Source organism: Schizosaccharomyces osmophilus, chromosome 3 (genome assembly GCF_027921745.1).
Source record: "Schizosaccharomyces osmophilus chromosome 3, complete sequence".
In the NCBI taxonomy this organism is placed as follows: domain Eukaryota; kingdom Fungi; phylum Ascomycota; class Schizosaccharomycetes; order Schizosaccharomycetales; family Schizosaccharomycetaceae; genus Schizosaccharomyces; species Schizosaccharomyces osmophilus.
This window is the reverse complement of record NC_079240.1, coordinates 485,937-508,899: the sequence shown is the minus strand read 5'-3', so window position 1 is coordinate 508,899 and position 22,963 is coordinate 485,937. Positions and strand designations below refer to the sequence as shown.

General features: G+C 40.8%; 9 protein-coding genes across 9 annotated transcripts; 5 read left to right on the top strand and 4 right to left on the bottom strand.

The window, feature by feature from the left end:
- Positions 1–1,013: 1,013 nt before the first annotated feature.
- On the top strand, positions 1,014–2,873 carry bpb1 (KH and CC/hC domain splicing factor Bpb1; the record flags this gene model as incomplete). The annotated part of the gene is made up of 2 exons (XM_056183074.1): positions 1,014–1,044; positions 1,090–2,873. 2 exons carry the CDS (start codon positions 1,014–1,016, stop codon positions 2,871–2,873), a joined length of 1,815 nt encoding a protein of 604 aa, XP_056039600.1.
- A 130-nt stretch (positions 2,874–3,003) lies between these two features.
- Positions 3,004–4,629, bottom strand: ast1 (nuclease, XP-G family protein Ast1; the record flags this gene model as incomplete). The annotated part of the gene is made up of 2 exons (XM_056183073.1): positions 3,004–4,333; positions 4,409–4,629. 2 exons carry the CDS (start codon positions 4,627–4,629, stop codon positions 3,004–3,006), a joined length of 1,551 nt encoding a protein of 516 aa, XP_056039601.1.
- A 554-nt stretch (positions 4,630–5,183) lies between these two features.
- rps1201 (40S ribosomal protein S12) lies at positions 5,184–5,711 on the bottom strand (the record flags this gene model as incomplete). The annotated part of the gene is made up of 2 exons (XM_056183072.1): positions 5,184–5,240; positions 5,334–5,711. 2 exons carry the CDS (start codon positions 5,709–5,711, stop codon positions 5,184–5,186), a joined length of 435 nt encoding a protein of 144 aa, XP_056039602.1.
- A 460-nt stretch (positions 5,712–6,171) lies between these two features.
- On the top strand, positions 6,172–6,624 carry SOMG_04284 (ELLA family acetyltransferase; the record flags this gene model as incomplete). The annotated part of the gene is made up of 1 exon (XM_056183071.1): positions 6,172–6,624. One exon carries the CDS (start codon positions 6,172–6,174, stop codon positions 6,622–6,624), a length of 453 nt encoding a protein of 150 aa, XP_056039603.1.
- Positions 6,625–7,614: 990 nt separating this feature from the next.
- Positions 7,615–9,243, top strand: cut15 (importin alpha family nuclear import signal receptor adaptor Cut15; the record flags this gene model as incomplete). The annotated part of the gene is made up of 1 exon (XM_056183070.1): positions 7,615–9,243. The coding sequence occupies one exon, from the start codon at positions 7,615–7,617 to the stop codon at positions 9,241–9,243; it is 1,629 nt and encodes a 542-aa protein (XP_056039861.1).
- A 754-nt stretch (positions 9,244–9,997) lies between these two features.
- On the top strand, positions 9,998–12,864 carry bir1 (survivin, Bir1; the record flags this gene model as incomplete). The annotated part of the gene is made up of 2 exons (XM_056183069.1): positions 9,998–10,126; positions 10,195–12,864. The coding sequence occupies 2 exons, from the start codon at positions 9,998–10,000 to the stop codon at positions 12,862–12,864; spliced, it is 2,799 nt and encodes a 932-aa protein (XP_056039605.1).
- A 283-nt stretch (positions 12,865–13,147) lies between these two features.
- Positions 13,148–17,996, bottom strand: tcb1 (tricalbin, C2 domain protein (phospholipid binding) ER-plasma membrane tethering protein Tcb1; the record flags this gene model as incomplete). Its single annotated transcript, XM_056183068.1, has 2 exons — positions 13,148–17,674; positions 17,835–17,996. The coding sequence occupies 2 exons, from the start codon at positions 17,994–17,996 to the stop codon at positions 13,148–13,150; spliced, it is 4,689 nt and encodes a 1,562-aa protein (XP_056039606.1).
- A 1,300-nt stretch (positions 17,997–19,296) lies between these two features.
- rpl35A01 (60S ribosomal protein L35A) lies at positions 19,297–19,742 on the top strand (the record flags this gene model as incomplete). Its single annotated transcript, XM_056183067.1, has 2 exons — positions 19,297–19,505; positions 19,625–19,742. The coding sequence occupies 2 exons, from the start codon at positions 19,297–19,299 to the stop codon at positions 19,740–19,742; spliced, it is 327 nt and encodes a 108-aa protein (XP_056039607.1).
- A 424-nt stretch (positions 19,743–20,166) lies between these two features.
- On the bottom strand, positions 20,167–22,695 carry eft202 (translation elongation factor 2 (EF-2) Eft2,B; the record flags this gene model as incomplete). The annotated part of the gene is made up of 1 exon (XM_056183066.1): positions 20,167–22,695. One exon carries the CDS (start codon positions 22,693–22,695, stop codon positions 20,167–20,169), a length of 2,529 nt encoding a protein of 842 aa, XP_056039677.1.
- Positions 22,696–22,963: the final 268 nt, after the last annotated feature.

Genomic DNA, 22,963 nt, shown 5'->3' with positions numbered 1-22,963 from the left:
TTGCGGTATAATCGTAAATAAACAATTTGATTCTAATTTGACAATGAAGCACGGATTCTCAAGGACTTCTATTTGGTTTTCTATAGAAAAAGAAGCCTTGCTTCTTGGATAGATCTGGAAAGCTAGTTGCCAAACAGCTGTTGCGAAATTGCCATGGAGGTATCGGGAGAAACCCATGGTTTTGTTATCCATTCTCTCTTGAGGTAATCCATTCTTTTCTCAACCTTGCATTTTGTATTTTCCTACCTTTCAATTGATCTTTTCTCCAGAAACCTACTGCATCAGTTCAATGAAATCATACAAACGAGGATATGGCTTCTGCCCTTTTCCTGTGCACTGAAAGACTGAATGTTAAAGCATAGTGAAAGAGTATCTAAAATGGTATTCAGGAACTACAGATGAGCAATGCTTTTCTTTCATCTTGTAGTGATGTAGCATAATGGCACCATTCCGAAAAAGCTTTGATTTCTTTAGAGTACAAATGAAATGAAAACGAGTTGATTAAAAGTTGTTTATGTGAAACAAAACATGCTTCTTGGAATGGTTTTTTCTGTTTCCAAATAAATCTACTTTGTAAATATTTACTAATTGAGCCCGCGCTATATATTTACGTACTACAAACGAGTTTGGTAGTAAACAAAGTAAATTAAAAAATATTTGAAGGAAGTTTTGAAAGACCGATGTACATAGAATTGAGCTTATTTATAGGTAATGGATTGCTGATTTTGGTAATACTAATATAGGAAATATTCTTCTCAATGGTCATGACTTGTTTCTATGTGGCCTTTGATGATCGAAATTTTCTTGGTCTCCAGCTCAAGAAAACAAAAAGATATCATGCATTTATGAATTGAGTTTAAAGAGTTTACATTTTACTTTAAAAATAGATTGGATTCAAGTAGAAAATGGTTGCTTTTACGTAGGAAGCTTGGTATACCTTCCAGTTGCCTCTTCGGTACACCTCAATTCTTCCTCTACCACTCTCGTGTTCACAAAACAAAAAGCCTTTCAAAATGCTTAAAGCGAGATCTGGAGGGTCCACAGGTATTAGAGAAAGAAATAATATGGATACATTGCTAACGTTTTCAGGATCAAATAATGTCCCTCTTGGTCGAAGGCGGTTTGATGGGGGACCCGATTCTTTACCGCCATTGCCTAATCCTGTAAACTCTAGAAGCAGGTTTGATCAAGTCGATCATTCAGAGTCTCTCCCTCGTCGACATGAAAACCAATTTCCTGAAGACCGTGGGCGTCGTTTGTACAAAAAACATTACTGGGGCAAGCCGACTCCCATCGATGAAATGCTGCCCTCCCAAATGGAATTAGAATTAAGTATTGGATCTTGTATGACCAATGAACAAGTAGAACTGTTTGCTATGAATGTTAGACTTGAAGAAATCACTCAAAAACTTCGCACAGGAAGCGTCGTCCCCAGTGATAGAGAGCGTTCTCCTTCTCCTCCTCCCCAGTACGATAACCATGGTCGTCGGCTAAATACAAGAGAAATTCGTTACAAGAAAAAGCTAGAGGACGAGCGTCATCACATCATTGAAAAGGCTATGAAGACCGTTCCCAATTTCAAAGCTCCTAGCGATTATCGCCGTCCAGCAAAAACACAAGAAAAGGTTTACGTTCCTGTACAGGATTACCCAGAAATCAACTTTATCGGTCTTTTAATTGGCCCTCGAGGTCATACATTGAAAGACATGGAGTCAAAATCTGGAGCCAAAATCGCCATCCGTGGTAAAGGAAGTGTTAAAGAAGGAAAAGGTAAAAGCGATCCATCGGTACGTGGTAATATGGAGGAAGACCTTCACTGTCTTGTGACCGCCGATTCAGAAGACAAAATTAGCCATGCCATTCGATTAATTGATCTTGTCATTCAAACTGCCGCTTCCACTCCCGAAGGACAAAATGACTTAAAGAGAAATCAGCTCCGTCAGCTCGCCACCCTGAATGGTACCCTTCGAGATGACGAGAACCAAGTTTGTCAGAACTGCGGTAATGTTGGCCATCGTCGTTATGATTGTCCTGAACGAATTAATCATACCCTAAATATCGTTTGCAGACATTGCGGTAATGCTGGCCATATTGCACGAGACTGTCCTGTGAGAAACCAACCTCCCGTAGCCGATGCTGCGGCAGATCGTGAGTATCAAAGTCTCATGCAGGAATTGGGTGGTGGCTCTATTGCTTCTGCTGCTGATCAACAGCATGCTTTGGAGTATACTGAAACTGCTAACACCAATTCCGCGGCACCACCCCCTTGGGCTGCCAATAACGGCCCACCATCAGAGTCTTCTAGTCCAGCTCCTTGGACGAAAGCCACTCCGAGCATTGCTTCTACCCCTGCTGCAACTCCAGCTCCTTGGACGAAAGCCACTCCGAGCATTGCTTCTACCCCTGCTGCAACTCCAGCTCCAGCTCCAGCTCCTTGGCAACAAGCGGTGCCCCCTCAGCCTGTCTCTTCTACATCAACTGGTGGGTTACCTCCTTGGCAACAGGGTACCCAGCCGGTGATTTCCGATCCTAATCTACCGGGTCTTCCCCTCCCCGGCATGCCTCCAGGCCTTCCCCCTGCACCCGCTGTGCCTGGACTACCAACAGCTGGCGCAGCACCGGATATGATATCTACGCCTTTGATGAATCTTCCACAGCCTCCTATGCTTCCGCCAGGAATGGCTGCCCCACCAGGTATGGCTCCTCCTCAAGCTATGCCTTCTACTTTTCCTGCTTATGCTCCTCCTCCTCCAGGCATGCCGCTGCCGGGTGCTCCAGGAATATCCAATGCTCCTCCTGGAATGCCTCAAACGCTTTCATTTGGAGCGCCGCCTGGTATGCCCATGCCTCCAGGCACGTCTCCTAAACCTTAAAGAAAATAGATACCCACATATAGTTTTACTGAATTCGAAAAGATAATGGTTTTGTTTGGCATAAATGTGTATAACTAATCCCAAAGAAAAGAAAGGTGATTAATGGTGTTGTTTGTGATAATCAATATATTTAATTTATTTTTTTACGTTTCTTTTTAGTGGTTTGTGTATTCCAAATATTTATAATTATGTCCATGTCCTGGTAGTCTGCGGAAAGATCTTTGTACAGTTTGTAAGTCAATTCGGCAGTGGCTCTATCTGAAACAATACTAAAAGGACTTCTTCCTGTTTTCAGTTTGCCCATTGCTTCATGAAATAAGCAGAAGTTGACCGTACTCGAAAGAGGACTGAAGGATGAAAAACTTTGAAGATCGATGGAACGGCCTTTATCAGATTCACTAAAAACTAACATACACAATGAGTAGCTCGTAGCAATATAACGTGAAACCAATGCAGTACCTTCTTGAGTTGGCGTAACAGATTGCAAACGTAAAGGGGCATTTAGGTAGAGACTAGTGTGCATTAACAGAAAGCTCGTAGCAGCGATGTTTGTAAGATTTTTTAGACACCTTAAAGTCCATAAGACGAGTCGGTGTGGAAGAGGCCAATTAGCAAACTTATTTTGCATTGTGTCTATAACTGAAGCATAGTCAAATTTTATCGATATGAGTTTTTTGCTTAGCTGCGCATATTTCCGTGAGTATTCTAGTACTTCCGTTTTCGATTTTTGATTGGAAAAGAAGTTTGCATATGCCTGCAATCTTAGGGGTGCACTTTCAGTCCAACTACATGGACGAGCTGGTAATTCAGGCAGTTGAGGAAGCCACATTTCCGGAGGCTCCAATGTAGAATGCAAAAGTTCTTGTACCCTTCCCCACATGAAATCGTTCAACTGAGAAGATAGACTAATATCGTCTAATAAATAGAATTTGTGAACACGATGTAACTCTTGCGTTGAAATGAGTTTTTCCAAAGTTCCCGTTTTCACGCTTTCTTCTAGTACTTTACAAATTTGCTGAAAACTGCTGTGGTAGTCAATGACTTGATCTTCTGGATGGCCTTCGACTCCCAAGTAAGCAGCTAATAAATATATATCAAATGGAAGATGCCTTTTTATTTCTTGAAAGTTGTAGAGCTTTCCCTGTAAGCCTTCCGAAGTAATTGAAATGGAATGTAAAGGCACATAACCAGTATGAGGGTTTTCTAAATTGAAGAGAAGCAAATCCGAATCCTGACTAAGCACAATACCATCTAATTCTCTTGCTCGAAGTGCACAATATTTATCAGCTTCTTGATTGCAGACCACGACATTTGCGCCAGCAATTCCTTTCAGAACATGATGGGCAATTGGGACACAAAGATGGACATAAGCATTGATGGGATCCGACATATTCTGTTGATATCTTGCTTTTCGCGTTTGATGTTTAGAATAAGGGAGTCCACCGTCAAATACATATTCTCTGTTGACAGTTAGCAGGCATTATTATAAGCATAGTCAAGAGTTATTCAGAAAATTGAAGAGATAACTGACATACATAGTACGAAATCCTAAGCTTATCAAAAATTGATGGAAATTGAGGATGGCATCTTGGAACGCACGATAATTTGGAGGTGGAATAGAGACAGCAAACCAAAGCCAGTAAGCAAATGCTGGCCCGTCTATTACTATACTTCCAGGAGAACCAGTGGGGGGAACTTGAAAATGAAGAACTTTTCCAAACGGCTCCAGAAATCGCCCTAAACGGGGAACACCCATCTAGAACTGAATTCAATCAACGAAAAGAATTCAAAAAAAATTGAGAGGATAAAAAGGGAATAAACCCATAAATGATTGTTCTAGAGGACTTTTCAGACGAATATTTACGGAGAAAGTAGAATTAACTATTAGGATATGAGATATCCGTAAATACTGATACCAAACGGCAATTGAAATTTCTCAATATATGAAAAGGACAAGTACAGCTGCGCTAAAATTGATGCATCATTGAAATTGGCTGCAAAACCCTTTGCAAAAGCAATCAAACGTCTTCGCAAAGATCAAAAAAAGCAATCTGAGATGTGGAGATTCATGGACAGTTATATGTAGTCAAATTACGTCCTTGGAAAACTTCATTTTTCAGTTGCTTGCAACAAAGAAACTCATCACTGTGAGTTTGTTCTACTTGAACACATCTACTAATGTTCGCTCTTTAAGTCTAATCTGGCTAGTTTTTGTGAATAAGACGATTATAGTGATACAGAAAAAAAATACTAAATATAAAGTTATTGAACGAGTGCTAAAATGCCTTTTCATATTTATATGAACAGTTTTTAAGCAGAGAAGCTACCCAAAAGCTTTTGAAGAGCAGCGGAGTCCTCACCATAATCCTAAAATTCGTTAGTAATCAAAAATAGGGTGAAATTACAGCTTTTGAAAAGAGCGATATACACGATATAGCTCCTTCTTTTGCAAGAACTTACAGTAACGGCAATGCAAGAGCAGCCGACGACCTTACGGGCGTTGCCATCACGGTCAAGGACACAGAGACCAGCCCATTCACCCAAAACCTTGGGGTCAGCGACCTTAATTAAGGGAGTCTCAGATTCAGCACAAAGGGCCTCAACGAGCTTGACGTAAGCCTCTTGGTCGCAAGACTCGCAAAGAACGCAAAGGTGAGCTTGACGACGGTCAAGAGCCTTTGAGGCCTCACGGATACCACGGGCAAGACCGTCGTGAACAAGGGAACGCTTCAAAACTTCCTTCAAAGCATCTTCAACAGAGACTTCAGGAGCGGTAGGTTGTTCTTCGACTTGCTCAACAACGTCAACTTGCTCAACTTGTTCACCGTGTTCCGACATTATGGTACAATACTGGTTTAGATCAAGTTTGTGAACAACACCCTTCATTGAAATGTTTTCTCTCGAGAAAACAGTCACATCGAAAAAGTAACTATTTATTAAGCTTTAACGAAACGAGGTTGATGTACGTGATGTTGTATAATGAACAATCTTTGGGTACGGTAGGATGTTTAGGATTTTGGAGCGCATGCCACCCTATACGGGTTGAATTGAATCCAAAAAGGAAAAGGAATCTATATTTTTTCTTTCTTCCTTCCTTCATAAATACTATTACTATTACCATTGATTTCAAAATTCTAGTTCATGGATTCATAATTCCTGTTGGTGGTTGAATTTTCCATTTGGGAAAGTATCGTAGATCGTCCTTATAGATTCTATCATGTACGAAAGGATCTTGATCCTAATGTAATGGAACTGACATTCATTCATCTTTGTTATTCACTAGGATATAACGATTACGATGCAGCTGATTCTAAAATCTTTTGATCAATTAACTACTGGAGAATTGTTTTCTATTTATTATATAAGGACAGCGGTGTTTGTTGTCGAACAAGAATGTGCTTACCAGGAGGTCGATGAAGTGGACTTGACATGTGACCATCTAATGCTAAAAGATGATGAAGACAAATTACTTGCATATGCTAGACTCATCGACGAGCCAAATGGGTTTCGAATTGGACGGATCGTCGTTTCCCCTGCTTTCAGAAGACATGGCTATGGACGCAGGATTTTTCAAGAAGCCATAATTGCTGGTAAAATGAGGTATCCAGGAGCAAAAGTCGTAAATATCCAAGCCCAAGCTTATCTGAAAACGTTTTATGAATCTTTTGGCTTCATGATTAAAAGCGACAGTTACCTTGAGGACGGTATCCCCCATTACGATATGAATTTAATGCTTACAAGTGCAATCTAACAATAACTAAATGATGCATTCGTTTTGGTGCGCGAAATACTAAAGAATTCGCTTTTGATATCGACTTTTTTTTTCATTCTATTCGAAGACATGATTGTATAAGCAAAATCCGGTCATCAGAGACCGAAAGTTTTGTCTTCTTAGACTTATTTTTGATTCTATTCGATAAGAACTTGTTGGGCCGTTTGGAAGGCACCCTTTATTCGTTCTATTTGCTCTTTTCACTTCCTGAAAGCGGTTTTCACGTATCGGCTTGTAAGATGGCAAAAACTAAAGTTAGAGAGATTGAGGTGTTCAGGCCTATTGCTGCGTGTGATTCTTATCTAGTTTATAGTTTCGGAATCAACCATTCTATATGTGACTAGCCCAAGTTCCTCACTTTTCCAAGACCCGCATCAGAAGAAGGATATAGTTATGTCAATAATTGTTTATTGGGGGTTTCCCAGTCACCAAAAGTAAACAGTCCTGTTCCTACACAATTTGTGCTTTTCCTTGAAAAATAGAAGACCAAGTTAAGAGCCTAAAGGCATACATAGGAATAGTACTCGGTTTCTTCCATAGAAAACACAATTAAATTTTAGAATGTATTTTCAAAATACAAACAATCATTAAGAAAAGATTAAACAACCCTACTGAGGGTGCCTTACTTGAAAATCGTCTTTTTGTTCATCAAAAAATTCGAAAGCTTCACGTTCGAGTCAAAATTTTTGGGCTCTAAACTTTTTCATATGAGTTATCAAACATACTTATTAATATTCGCATTCCATTCATTCCTATGTCCAAGAAACGACAAAACCAATTTTTATTGAAGACAGGCAGTTAAAGTTTATAAAATAAATTTAATACATTTTTCTGGTCAAAAATAAAACATTATTTTAGACTTTCCTGTTTTTCCTTTTTGAAGGACGTTTCACGTTTCGTACCTTTAGTTGGGCGACATCGACTTTTACCACTTCCACCCAGAAAAAATATAGGAAAAAGGAATTGAACATGAGTGCGTCTTCTCGTTTTATTCCTGAACATAGGAGACAAAATTACAAAGGAAAGGGAGCTTTTCAAGCGGATGAGTTGCGACGTCGACGTGAGACTCAGCAAATTGAAATTCGTAAACAAAAGCGTGAAGAGAATTTGAACAAGCGGCGTAATTTAGCAGACGTATCTGAAGAACCATCGGAAGAAGTTACTCCAGCAATTAATGAGAAGGAAAATGACTCTGAGCTGGATTTACAATTACCTGACATGGTGAGAGCTTTGTTTTCCGATGATATCGAAATCCAGATTCAAGCTACTACCAAATTTCGTAAAATTTTATCGAAAGAGCATGATCCACCGATTCAGAAGGTCATCAACACTGGTGTGGTGCCCCGATTTGTAGAATTTTTGGGACACGAAAACAACTTACTCAAGTTTGAGGCTTCTTGGGCGTTAACCAACATTGCAAGTGGATCTTCAGATCAAACTCATACTGTTGTAAATTCTGGTGCAGTTCCCATTTTTGTCACTTTACTCACGTCTCCCGAAAAGGATGTTCGAGAGCAAGCTGTTTGGGCTCTTGGTAACATCGCTGGTGATTCACCCATGTGTCGTGATCATGTTCTTCAATGTGGTGTTTTGGAGCCCTTATTAACCGTCATTGGATCCTGCAAGCGCCTTAGTATGCTTCGCAACTGTACCTGGACCTTATCCAATATGTGTCGTGGTAAAAACCCTCAACCAGACTGGAACATGATTTCCTGTGTAATTCCAGTTTTGTCGAAATTAATATATTCACTTGACGATGATGTTATAGTAGATGCTCTTTGGGCTATTTCTTATTTATCAGACGGTCCCAACGAGAAAATTCAATCAATCATAGATGCAGGAATTCCTAGAAGATTAGTTGAGCTTTTAATGCATCCCAATCCTCAAATTCAGACACCCGCTCTTCGCTCTGTTGGTAACATCGTTACTGGTGATGATCTTCAAACACAGAGCATCATTAATTGTGGTGCTTTAAGTGCTTTATTATCATTGCTCAGCCATCCTCGTGACGGAATCCGAAAGGAAGCTTGTTGGACAATTAGTAACATCACAGCAGGCAATGCTTCACAAATTCAGTATGTTATTGAGGCCAACATTATTCCGCCCTTGATCAACCTCCTCGCAACAGCTGACTTTAAGATTCAAAAAGAAGCCTGTTGGGCTGTCTCGAATGCTACCTCTGGTGGTATTAACCAGCCAAGTCAAATCAGATACATCGTTTCTCAGGGTGCTATCAAACCCTTGTGTAATTTACTAGCTTGTCAGGATAACAAGATTATCCAAGTTGCCTTGGACGGAATTGAAAACATTCTTCGTGTTGGCGATCTTGACCGGGCAGAAAACCCTGACAAAATCAATTTGTATGCTGTTTACATAGAGGATGCTGGTGGTATGGACCTTATTTACGAACTGCAAAATTCAGCAAACGCAGAAATTTATCAGAAGGCATATAACATCATTGAAAGATACTTTGGAGAAGAAGATGTTGTTGAGGACCTGGAGCCCGATGTTGCAGGAGGCACATTCACTTTTGGATCCAGTGAAGTGCCCACTGGCAGCTTTAACTTTGAGAGTAAAGGTGAGGATATGTCCATGTAATGGCCTGGGTTCTGAACGGTGTTGAGGAATTGTACTCTTTCATTTTTTCAATTTGTTTTGTTTTCATTCTTTTTCCTCATTTACTAATTCCATGTTTGTTTTGTGCGAATTCTATCTTTTGTTTGTATAACTAAAGTAATGAATCGTCGCCCCATCATCTTTAGCACTTTAACTTGCTTGTTTCGACGATAAAGCCTAAAGAAATCTGTTTCAATTTTACACGAAGAATACTAAGTCTCGTATAATCATAAAAAAAATTAATTTACCCTGAATGATGATAATGATTTTTTAAAAATTAGATACAACTTAGCAAACTAAATTCTGATGGGTAGCGAAGCTTCTTTCCTTGAATATAATGTTGTTTAACAGCACTTTGACAAATAAAACGTAGATTTTTGTCATTTCAGTAAGTCGATCAAGAAATTGCAAAAACACTACAATTGTTTATTAACGTTCCTTAGTGAATTCCTAAAGTTCGAATATATACAAAAGGGCCGTCATCAGTATTTTATATATATAACGTTTTATAAGACAGTACCGTATCCTCCTTACTTACCTAGGTGAGTTGAACGTAAACAATACAAAATTGAATTAATTTTCTTTGGTTAAAATTTCGGTTTATGAGAAGCTCTGTTTAATTTGGAATTAGGTTTTGAGGCGTTGCTTCTTCTACGGTTTTACTGGGTTTTCTAGCAGGATAGACAGAAAGTTACGAAACATTGTTTTGAAACATTAATTACTAGTTTTGTCCGTGATGAAGCCTGTAGAACCATCATCGAAACGAAGATGGAGTAGGCATCGTAAGGAGATGTGTATCGTTTCCAAAAGACTGGAAACATTCAAGAAAATCTCATGGTCGCTTAGTTCGCCGAATCCAGAACAAGTAAGTGAGGAAAAGCTACAATATGATGACATCCAGGATTTTTGGTATACTAACAAAATTTTACTTAGCTTTCTGCCGTTGGTTTCTACTATAATCCGATACAGAAGCCCCAACAGAGGATCGACAATGTGACATGCTTCATGTGTTCAAAGTCGTTTTACGACTGGGAAGAAAACGATGACCCCTTAAAAGAGCACATAACGCACAGTCCTAGTTGTCCGTGGGCTTATGTTTTGTCAGCTCGCAATAATCCTCATCAGGATCCAAAAGCTCCTTCTTTAACGAAATGTAGAGAATTGACGTTTGTTGATAAAGTATGGCCATACATCAGTCGTTCAGACTTTCATTGCCAGCCAAATACAATGGCCACCGCTGGCTTTGTGTTTACCCCCAGTACAGACTCGAAGGATGCAGCGCATTGCCTGTACTGTAATATTGACCTTCACGACTGGGAATCGGATGACGATCCTTTTAAAGAGCATCAGCGTCGTCGTCCCGATTGTTTATTTTTTACGTGGAAAGACCCTACCGCTCTATCTCCAACCAAGCTTTCCCTGCTTTCTTCGTCAAATGTTGATTTTGACGATGTTTCTTTATCTGAACTTGTTTCCAATTCATCGGAAAAAAATCACTTCAAAACGACAAACGAGCCAAAACCTACTCCTCGGAGGAGGATTTCTTCTCTAAGTCAATCTCATCCCTTTTCTTTGTATTCAAATACTAAACATGATTCTTCTCTCGTACAATCTGAACATCATAGCTCATCACCATCAAAACCTGCTGTGATTACTTCTCCTAAAAGGAGAGGGAAACAAGTGAATAAAAAATCGAAAGACGCAGTTTTCAAGCCCGCTAGGCCTATTTTCTCTGACGAAGATGAGGATGATCAGCCCGATTTCAGGTCAAGCCCTCCCAAATATCCCTCAAACACTCCCAAAAAGTTTAACCGGGAACAAGAATATCCATCTTATATGAATGGCTCCCATATTCCTTTCAACCATACCTTACCCCCTTCAACTCCTCCTTCTCCTAATAGAACCGATGAAAGTTACCATTCAATTCATTCTCCTATGGCTACTAATCTACCGCCTATCCAAGAAGATGCTGGAGAATTAAATAGCAAAGAGAACTCCGTGAATTATTCCACTAATACCGAACCTAAGGATGCTCCCTCAATGAGATTTTCAAACACCACATTTTCTACTGAACCGATCGCTAATTTCAAACCCCCTGAAGGAAGCCCTCATGTGTCTAAAAAAAGAAAATCGTCGGAAACAGAAAATGCTCCTAATCAGCAGCAAATGGATGTTGCACCAGAATCTACCCTTCCAACTGCTAAAAGACAGCTTTCTTCTGAATACCTCACACTTAATGACCCAAAAAACCAACCGGCTTCTAGTGAATCTGAATTAGAAGCCTTTTCTGCGGAAACAAGTATATTTGAAGACTTTCCTCAGAATCCTTCGTTTGATAAGCATGGATCTTCCTTTATGACTAATGACGATGAACCTTTAGCTGGATTACTTGAGTCTACGAAGCTTACACTAGAGAAAAAAGATGAATCATCAAATAAAATCGAAAACAAGAGTGAAAAGCCTCCTGTTTCGTCTTCGAGAGATAATTCATCATCCTCCAGTTTTGAGGCTGTACATACTCCAACCTCAGATTTTGGTAGAGAGTCTGTCATTGAATCAGATACTCTGACTGCCTCCTCAATCACTCCTCCCAGAGACGCAACTTCAAAAAACAATGACAGCGGAATACTAAATGCAAGTTTAATGATAAATTCGTCTCCCAAGCATAATGTTCGTGAACGAAGTTCTAGCGGAACGAAAACCTTAAGCAATAAAGGAGATTACCATGACTCTAAGCCGCTTCAAAATCTGACAAATATAGAGAGAACCGCATTAAAGCGTCCATCAACTGTTTCGAAGAACTCATCAATAAGTGAAGGCACAGCTTTACCGGACTCTCAAACCGAGGCTTTGTCGAATTCTAAAAATGAAGAAGAATGGACGCCTAAGGGGAATGCATCAGCGGACGTAAATACAAATTCACCTACTGCTGGTGAGGTATTCCACGATTCAGAGAGTGCCTTTTCCAAAGGCATGGGATACTCTGAGAAAGGATTGGAAGTACCTAGGCTTTCCGAGAGTAAAATTAAAGAACCAAGTCTTGATATTAATGGAAATAGACAAGCAAATATACTTCCGGAAAAAGAAGAGAGCGAGTCTATGGGCTTCAAGGAAACATCGGATTCGTTAGGAAAAGCCAATCTCCTGTCACAAACCCCCTTTGAAGAAACAGATAAATTTGAAATTAAACATTCTTTGCATAGCACTCCAAAAGATCACAAACATCTGGATGAGCTTCCGGAATTTTCAGCCTCTCCATCTAAATTTGTGGACGATACGTCAAATAGTCCATTCGATCCTCTCTCCCAATCTTCTTTTCTGGCTCCTCTTACACCCATGAAAACTAAACCTGCTCCACCGTCTATTAAGCCTTCAGTTCCTCCGTGGGAACCAGTTGACTTCTCTAGCCTTTTAGAAACTCCTGCGAATAAATCTCCAGAATCAGAGGATCTCACGGAGGAAGAATTAACTATGACAGTAGAGCATTGGATTAAATATCAGTATGCGAAATGTGCTAAAGTTTTCGAAGAAGAATGCGAACGTCAGATTGAATGGCTTCTGAAAGAAGGAAAGCGAGCGGAAGATTACATTCAAAATCTTTAATTAAATTATTCCCTAAATGTATTGTACTTTGCATTTTTTTTTTGAGTGTTTTTTATATATATATACAGCTAATGTCTATTGCAGTTTGGTTATTCTGAATAGTTTTACGATCTTTAATTTAACAAATAGAGTCTTTTTTCTGCGTTTAAAAATCGCATTTCATTCTATATTAGCAATTAGATAATCAATACTGCTGTGTAAGCAAATTAAGACATAGCAAATTGACAATGGTACAAAAAATTATTCTGTTTATATAAGATAGAGACGAAACATTGATACAAATTTATACAGGTTCAACTCTCATCTCCACTGAAGTAGCGGTGCCTTCAAAGGGGACCTTAAAGGTACCCACGGTAGCTTCGCTAAAAGTAGCTTCACCAAATTTACTGTGCCCAATTAAGTTAGAAATAATTAAAGAAACATGCAAATTATCACCCGGATTATATCCAACAGGTATATGCTCATTCCACTCGGGAGAAGGACCTTTGTGTGATCTTGTCTTATATGAACGACCTTGCTTATCGGTAATTACAACCTTAACAAGCTTATAAGGACAATCACTACCAGTCGTAACAAAGAGTTTGAATTTTGAAGGCTCTTGCTTGCCGGCTGACAATCTTGGTCCAAACGTTGAATCAGTTTGCGTGCTCATAGCATCGCCTTGCTCATTGCTTCGACTGGCCTTAGACCCTTTTCCAGTAACACCCTTAAACAAATTCTTTCCTGTCCCGGCAAATCCAGATACGGCTTTACCACCCAAACCACCGGCAGCACCAACACCGCTTAAGGCGAGATCACCAGCAGTGCCAACACCGTTTAGTGCAAGGCCACCAGCAGTGCCAACACCGTTTAGTGCAAGGCCACCAGCAGAACCAACACCATTTAAGGCAAAACCACCAGCAGCTCCGATACCCCCTACCAAAAATTTGGCACCTTTATCAGCAACAGAAAAGAAATTGTCAGCAAGGGAAACATCCAATTCAGGAGATCTTCGATACCAAGCAGGTTCAAACCTCATGCCAACACTAATCTGCCCTCGTTTTCCATCGAGGTTTAGTTCATGCTGCGATTGAACGTTCGGCTCCAATGCAAGAAGATCTATAAGGTGACTACCTAAAACATCAGCAGCCTCACCCACATCCCAATCAAAGCAAACTAATTTAAACACGTCCAACGCACGGTTTTGAATAACGACATCGGTTTCTTCGTTCCAAACAGGGTTCAAGTTCTTCTTAATGACCTTACTCTTGTAAACTTCCTTATCGTTCGTCTTTAATGAAACGAAAGGATCCGAGGATCGGATATCACCTATAGGAAGATCTTTTCCACTATACAAGTTGAAATGCAACAAACCTGTGTTAATAAAGCTCTCGACTGGGTTCAAAAGCATAGGTACAGGAAGATAGTCCATCGAAATCCGAACTCTGCTAACTTCACCATTTGATCCTTGAATATCGACTGAATATACATGACCCAAAGATTCGCTAATAAGTTTTGACGTTTTTTCGGTATGTTCAACTATAATCTTTGGATTTTTGGACGAACCATCAGTTAACTGAAATGTGGTTTCAGAATACTCGAGTTCCCTAATCATAGATAAACCAAAGGCAGACCAACGAGGTGTTTTGCTTCCAGCTGCACCAGTTTTCAAGCACGGGAAGGCGGCATTATCAGTAAACACTCTCAATTCTATTCCCTCAGTCTGAAGTTCAGCTGACTTAACTGTCATCATGGAAATGCCAGAAGGATACTTGGTAGCTTCACTAACACTAATAATACTAGAAATTTCTGCTTTGTCATTCACAGGTTCAGCGGTGGTAAGCTTGTTCTGTTCTTCCTTGCTAGAAGGTTCATCATCCGATGGAAACCTTAGACAAGGGCGGAAATCACAATTGATCGTTAAGGTTGCACGGGTTGAGCTTCCCTTACGGGAAACCAACTTCAGTGCCTCAACCTCATCAGTACCAAAAAGTCGATTAGCCATTTCAGTTTTTCCGACCTTATTTGCAGCATCCTTGAAGCTTTTAATAGGAACTTTGGCATATCCTAAGGATTTATCATGTCCAGATTCCTCATAATCCATTACTTCGAGTTCAATTACTTCGGTATCTGCCAAAACAGGCGCATACAAAACTTCATTCCAGACTGGATTTGAATTGTTCAAAACATGAACAGTTCTTGCAACAACAGAGCCATTAACAAGTACTCTAACATAAGGGTCATTCTTCTTTAGACCCAAATCACTAGAAGAGCAGTTATTTGCCTTTACAGTGCTGATACGCATAACACCTATCAGATCCTTGAGGTAGGACTCAGCGCTTTTCTCTTCCGTAACATTTACGGAAATCCATGAAGATGTAATGTTGACACTAGAGGAAGGTTTTTCTTTGAAGGGATAAGTTGACTGATTACCTTCAGCAGCAAGCAATTTGTTAAGAGGAATTACTATACTTCCGATAACTTGATCAGCTTCCTTTTTAATCTTCTTGGTAAGAGTTATGTGTATCTTGGAAGTCTCACGGTTTTCAATATAAGCCATTGCAGATAGATTGACAGGAGTAGGAGTACTGTCAGCAAATTTCATAGTTTTCGATCCAATTTCTTTTGAATCAAGAGAAACGCTATACATCAATTGTGATTTTTTGTCGAAAGTAGAAAGGTCAGTAAGATTGTTGATGCTGCCAAGTGACAATTGCAAAATACCTTTAGGCGTAGCAGGTGGCTCGATTAAATTGCCATCCAATGTCTTCTTGGGGAAGAGAGAAGGGGAAAAGGTAGCATCATAGGCAATTGATCCTTGGTTTACGGCATTAAACAACAATGACTGAACATCACTAACGAACCCATTCTCAACAAGAGAACGCGTGTTAATGTAAGTAGTACCAAAAGGTAAAGTAGGACTTTCAGGATCAAATAAAGACAATTCAAGTGGATCATTCAATGAGGAAACGATAGCATAAATTGTATGGTCAAAGTTAGGTGTAAAAGTGTTTGCCCGAACAGGCGAACGACCATGTTCACGACCATTGGTTGAGGATGAGACGTACGAAGAAGGTTTATTAGTATGAGATTTAAAGTAATCGTTGCGACGAGCAGAGGAAACTTTAATAGCGATTACACCTGCGGGTGTAAATGGAGCAACACCTGCCATAAGAGAAGAAAGGTCTAAATCAAGCATATTTGGCCATATAGCTAGAGGAGACAAGATCGTTGTCATTTGTTCATGTAAAAATTGGTTAAAACCTGGGATGTAGAAAACATCAACATCGAATAAACTAAAGTCAAAAGGGCGAACAGTAGCAGAAAGCTTTGGAGTGCTTAATAAACTAACCGATGCCGTTTTTATAAAAGGAAAATCTTCAGACAATTTGCAACGAATACGGAGTTGTCCAGACACAAAAATATCTTTTGTAGAGACAGGAAGCTTAACCATAAACTTTCCTTTACCAACCTTCACGCGAAGGGAAACGGCTGAATTTACACGGCAATAAGAAGCACCTGTGATATCCAAAGTATCGTTCGGGGTATAGCTAAAATCAACATCCATTAAAATCACATCAGGTTCAGTAGCAAGATGGGTTCGAATTCCGTCAATACGGGGAGCCTTCGAGCCTAGTGTAAAAGAAGAAAAACGAACTTCTGGAATGAAGGATGGAAGATACTCGGCGATAGTTTGCTCAACATTAGTAACTATCATACGAGAGATCATTGGCTCGTTCAACATCCAAAGGCGCTGGAAAATAATGTTAAACCACTCCATAGTTTCATAATCCACATTAAAAGGATTCTTCATCATCTCACGGATGACTTCATCACGAACTGTACGACGAAGGGCAATAGCATTGGAACCGTAAACGAATGTGCTAGCGAAAATGATGATAACAAGAATTTGCCAGCGACAGAAAAAGAACTTGGATGCTAACCAACTCAAAATCGAAATGGCAGCTAAAATAAGTGAGCTCTGCCACCATTGACCAGTTAATTTACCGGGTAGATACATGTCCAAGACAGAGCGCTCAACACGACCGCTGTTCCATTCAAAGACGGACGAGGCATCCTGAATAAATGTACGCATTTGCTCGACACTTGTCTTATGCAAAGATCTCCAACCAACAAGAGCATCGGCTTCTTCTTTTTGGGGATTTGTAGCTTTTACCGACTCGCTGTTGGGTAAATTAGCTGCCTGTCCACTAGGTTCATCAGGCTTTTGAGTCTTTGGAGGGTTACCCACTGGAGGGCTACTCGCAGGAGCAGGAGTAGACACATCATCAGCGGGAGCAGAAGGACTCGCTTGTGAAGCTCCAACTTGTATTGGTTCCATTTTTCTCACTATGGAAGAGCCGTTGGGATTTGTCGACTGACTAGGCTTCACAAGAGCAGGCGCAGGAGTAGACGCCTTGCTAGCAGGAGCAGAAGGACTCACTTGCGAGCCTCCAACTTGTGCTGGTGAAATGTTTTTCACACTAGAAGAGCCGCTGGGATTTGTCGGTTGACTAGATGTCACAAGAGCAGGCGCAGGAGTAGACGCCTTGCTAGCAGGAGCAGAAGGACTCACTTGCGAGCCTCCAACTTGTGCTGGTGAAATGTTTTTCACACTAGAAGAGCCGCTTGGATTTTTCGGTTGACTAGGGGGCACACGAGTAGGCGCAGGGATAGACGCCTTGCTAGCAAGAGCAGAAGGACTCACCTGAGAGCCTCCAACTTGTGCTGGTGAAATGTTCCTCACACTGGAAGAGGCGCTGGAATTTGACGGTTGACTAGGGGGCACACGAGTAGGAGCAGGTACAGAACTTTTGGTCATTCTTATAGCCTAAATTCATTGTTAGATTCTGATTTCTGCTACTTAATTAGGACGGCTTGGTACAAAAGACGTCATCATAAAAAAAAAACCTGTCTGCTAAAGTCTCCTGTACAAAAGGCAAAGAGCGTTTCAACACAAGACGAATTATCGACAGCAATCCAATACTTACTTGTTCCTTGAATTCTGCTGACCTATCTGGAAGCGGAGGAGCAGATTTTTTCTCTTCCACAATGGATTGAAATTCTTCCTGAGGCTTGATGGAAGAATCCATAACAACACTTGTGGTATGGGAAAAGGTAGGATGTATATCTGAAGGTTGATCCCCGTCCATTTCTACTACTTTCCACGGGAAATTGATCGCGAAACGGCTTGCAAAAATAGAATCAATGTTAAAGAGGAGAGGAGATTCTGTTCAGAGCAGTGATACGATGAACGGGTGCAGACAGAGGTAATTGGGATGAGTTGTTACACGTAGTTTCACCAAGAACCGATGAAACAATTATTTATTAAATCTTCGTGAATTTGGATAATATCTGTTCAAAAACCACTGAACAAATTGTGATTCTTCAGTTTCCTTTCGATTTGGCTACTTGGTATAAGTCAGGTAGGAAGCTATAAATGGCGCTGGTATACAGAAGCATATGGCGAAGTCATTGAACGTGTTACACCGTCATTATCAGTACCCCGTTGTGCTAATATGTATCGCAGGTTGACAGTCTAAGATTATATTATTATATGTAAGTATTAGCGACAACGTATAAGGCTAAAGGATATTCTATTGCAAGAGGTAAACAATGTATGAACCGGCGATTTACAAATTAAGGACGTTGCTACGAGCTTAAAGTCGTTATGAAAGGTATCTTCTAGAATACAAACCTATATTCGCTTGCTCTATCTTCCGAAATGGTATAGTTCATGGTTGAGACCTGTAAATTAGAAGAGTCGACTCTTGGGATGAACTGAAAATCGGCTGTATTTCACTTAAAAACAGATTCCTATCAATCATAATGTAATAACGATACAATTTTAGACTTCTTCCTTCTCCACATGCGACGTTCTCATGAGTGCGAGAGTCGCCCTCTGACAGTCTCTTCCATATTCTTTCTACTTAAAATCTTATGGAGTGAATAATGCTTTTTGTCTCACAACAGAAACGATTGTTCCTATCAAAACCTTGAAATCTTGAAGAAATAATAAGAACTGTATAAATAAACAGTCGTAAAACTCTTACTTGTTTCAAGCACGCCCTCTGCGTATGTAACTCCTTGTCCTAAAGGCCTCTATGTCAGACTTTATTCATGGAACTGGCCCAATTAGGGAAATAACTAATTCGATTTTATGGAGCAGCCCTTAAAGATATTATAAATTATGAAATCAACTTGGCTTCTTTATGATACTTACCATCAACCCAAGTAACTCAAGCAGACATAGACTCTAAACTCCTTCTGTCTTCTTTCCCTTCCTTATTTAACTTTTCTGTTCATCGGTTGTCTGCGTTAATTTCTTTAATCAAGAGTAGCGTACGCTTGTGTGTAGGGTAGGGTTGTGCTTTGTGACTGTCATACAAAGTTTCGATACAGAAACTAACGTCCCTACTCAAATTCATTCAGCACCGACGTATCACCATCAAAATGCCTGCTCAAGGACATAGATTGTACGTGAAGGCTAAGCACCTTTCCCACCAACGCTCCAAGCATCACATCCACCCTATAACTTCCATTGTCAAGATCGAAGGATGTGATACTAAGGAAGACGCTCAATTTTATTTGGGCAAGCGTGTTTGCTATGTCTACAAGTGTGCTAAGCCCATCCGTGGCTCTAAGCTGCGTGTCATCTGGGGGTAAGTAATTATTAGTCATGGAAACTGTATTTCTTAGCCTTTTAAAACTTGGCATATAAATACCGTTTCCGATAATCTCCCTTTTCTGTTGCCCCTTCATATAACTAACAAACCTCTAGTACCATTTCTCGTGCTCATGGTAACTCTGGCTGTGTTCGTGCTCGTTTCGTTCATAACTTGCCTGCCAAGAGCTTTGGCTCTTCTCTTAGAGTCATGCTTTACCCTTCTAACATTTAAATAAAATTTGGGAGTCCTTTCTGAGGCATTTATTTGTTTATAAATAGTTTGTTTGTCTGTAATTCTTTTACATGCAATATTGTTGTAAACTTGTTCAGTAAATTTTGAGGTAGCTTATACAGTAAATGCTCACTCCATTCCCTCCTGCCCTATTGTGCACATTTCGCCGGTTTTCATATTCAAATCAAAGCATACTACACGACGCATAGTGCTATTACAATCAGCATCCCAGTATAGTCTTAAACTACAAACTAAACCACAACCATCAATAATTACAACTTATATTCAAGGAAACGTATCAGTATCCTATATACGAAACTATTATTTCGCTGAAAGTTCTTACTTTCTCGTCATTTTTATGTTCGTAAATTATTTATCAAATTTTTCCCCGCAAACCCAAAACTAGTCTGTTCAATGGATATTCTTACAAACGGTCGTAATAGTCAGTGTATTGAGGAACAGCTTCCTTGAGACCCTTACGCTTACGAGATTCAGAAACGATATTACCAGGCTTGGAAGCGGGATCAGTAGGATCACCATTCATAGGAGACCAGTGGTCAAACACCAATTGGGGGAAAGCTTGGCCACCAGTGGCTTGACGAAGCTCACCAGTGAAACCGAAGGACTCGTTGACAGGAAGGTAGGCCTTGATGTTGTACAAGGGAGTACCAACACGTTGTTCTTCAGCGAAAACTTGACCACGCTTCTTGTTAAGGACAGAGTAGATACCACCCATAGCGTTTTCAGAAACTTGGATTTCGACCAAGAAAACGGGCTCTTGAATAATAGGTTGAGCCAAAAGGGTAGAAGCGTAAACGACACGACGTGCAGTAGGAATGATTTGACCACCACCACGGTGAATAGCATCAGCGTGCAAAATAACATCCAAGATGTTGTAGCGGCAAGAACGCAAGTTCTCTTCAAACATGGGACCTTCCTTGGTAGCCCATTGGAAGGCAGCAACAACGGAGTCCTTGATTTCGCTCAAATAAGCAACAGCCTTGGTTTGATCAATGACAAGGTTAGCACCAGTGGTTTCGGGACCGAAGCACCAAATCTTACGGGCATCGGTAACATCCCAGCCGTATTCGTCAGCCATGACACGAGCACGAGCCTTGAAATCGTCACGAGGGTTGATCTTACCAGTCTCAATGGCCATAGAGAGTTCTTCACTCATTGGCTCAGCGGTCATGAAAATACGGTTGTGCTTGTTGGGAGACTTGGACAAGGCAGTCATGCTAGAAGGCTCGCTAACAGACTCACGGTAGGAGACAACAGGAGGAGAAATCTTAAGAGGAATACCAGCATGCGATTGTTGCAAATCATTCAAGCAGATTTCCAAGTGCAACTCACCAGCACCAGCGACAATGTGTTCACCAGATTCGGAGGTGCTGCACATGACACAAGGGTCAGACTTGGAAAGACGCTTAAGACCCTCAACGAGCTTAGGCAAGTCATTACCGTTCTTGACTTCGACAGCGACTTGGACGACAGGAGAAACAGAGAACTTCATGACCTTCATGTTGTGAGCAACTTCAGATGTGGTTAAGGTACCAGACTTAACCAAGAATTGGTCAATACCGACCAAACCAATAACGTTACCGGCAGGGCAGTCTTCGATGGGGTCAATCTTAGAACCCATCATCAAAACGGTACGTTGAATGGCCTTGACGAAAAGGTCTTCCTTTTTACCGGGAGTGTAGTTAGGACCTTGAATACGGACCTTCATACCTGAACGGATAGTACCAGAGAAGATACGGCCAAAGGCGTAGAAACGACCACGTTCAGAAGTGGGAACCATCTTAGAAACGTAGACCATAAGAGGAGCCTTAGGATCGCAGTTGCGAATACCAAGAGCACACTCATCATCCATGGGACCTTCATACAAGGTCTCACAACGGTATTGTTGAGCCACCTTGGGAGAGGGAAGGTGAAGAACAATCATTTCCAAAAGAGCGTCAGCAGCAGGCAAGAACTTACGCATGACGACCTTCAAGAGAGCCTTACCGTCGAGTTCCTTCTCATCAGGCTTGAGGTTGACCTCAAGCTTGATTAAGAGGGCAAAAACTTCGTCCTTACGGCCGTTCATGACGGCATCGAAGATACGGTAAATGGGGTCCAAGATGAACATGTTGAAGGCACGTTGGTTTTCATTACCATCGGTATCAACGGCTGACTTGGACCACTTCTTGGTCTTAGGGTTAAAGTAGCTCTCACCCCACAGACGAGTCATCATCTTGTTACGGTCAATACCGAATTTCTTGGAATAACGGTTGGCAAATTGACGGATGGTAAAACCCCAACCGTGAAGACCGGAACCGAAAGCGACAGTACCTTGATCGGGGAAAACTTGGCAGTCACCAAGGACCTTGTCGTAGTAGGTAGAAATAACGACGTTGACGGATTCAACGACACGAGCAAAGTTTTGATAAAGTTCTTCCTTGGAAATTTGAAGTTCAAGCAAAGCACGGTCAACCTTGTTGACAACAACAACAGGCTTAATACGTTCACCCAAAGCTTGGCGAAGGACGGTTTCAGTTTGGACACAGACACCTTCGATGGTATCAACGACAACCAAAGCACCGTCAGTAACACGAAGAGCAGCAGTAACTTCTGAAGAGAAGTCAACGTGACCAGGAGAGTCGATCAAGTTGACCAAAAAGTCGGGGTGAGTAGTGGGTTCCTTAACATCCTTCATGTCATCTTCACTCATCTCAGCAAACAAAGAGATGGCGGTGGACTTGATGGTAACACCACGCTCTTGCTCATCAGCACGGGTATCCATGAAACGAGCATCACCGGCCTTAGCAGCAGAAATAATACCGGCTCTTTGAACCAAAGAATCAGTCAACGTAGACTTGCCGTGATCGACGTGAGCAATCACTGACATGTTACGGACGTTCGATGGCTTGTCCATCAAATTGCGGACCTCTTCAGGTGTGAACGCGACCATACTTGCAACTAGTTTGGGAGTGCGTGGTTAGTTCTGGTTGTGTTTTGCAAGCCAAAAATTTCGTGTCTATTCTCTATCCCAAAAGCCCTACCCTATTGTTTATGGGACTGGTTTTCCACTACTGTAGAAACAGTCGGCAATCTTTCAATACGATAATCGATAATCAATAGAATAATGTTTAGTGAATTTACTATAAATAAATATGTCATGTTCGAGTCACATATAGTGTGTACGCAACAAACATACTTGGTTGAAAGAGTAACTAAAT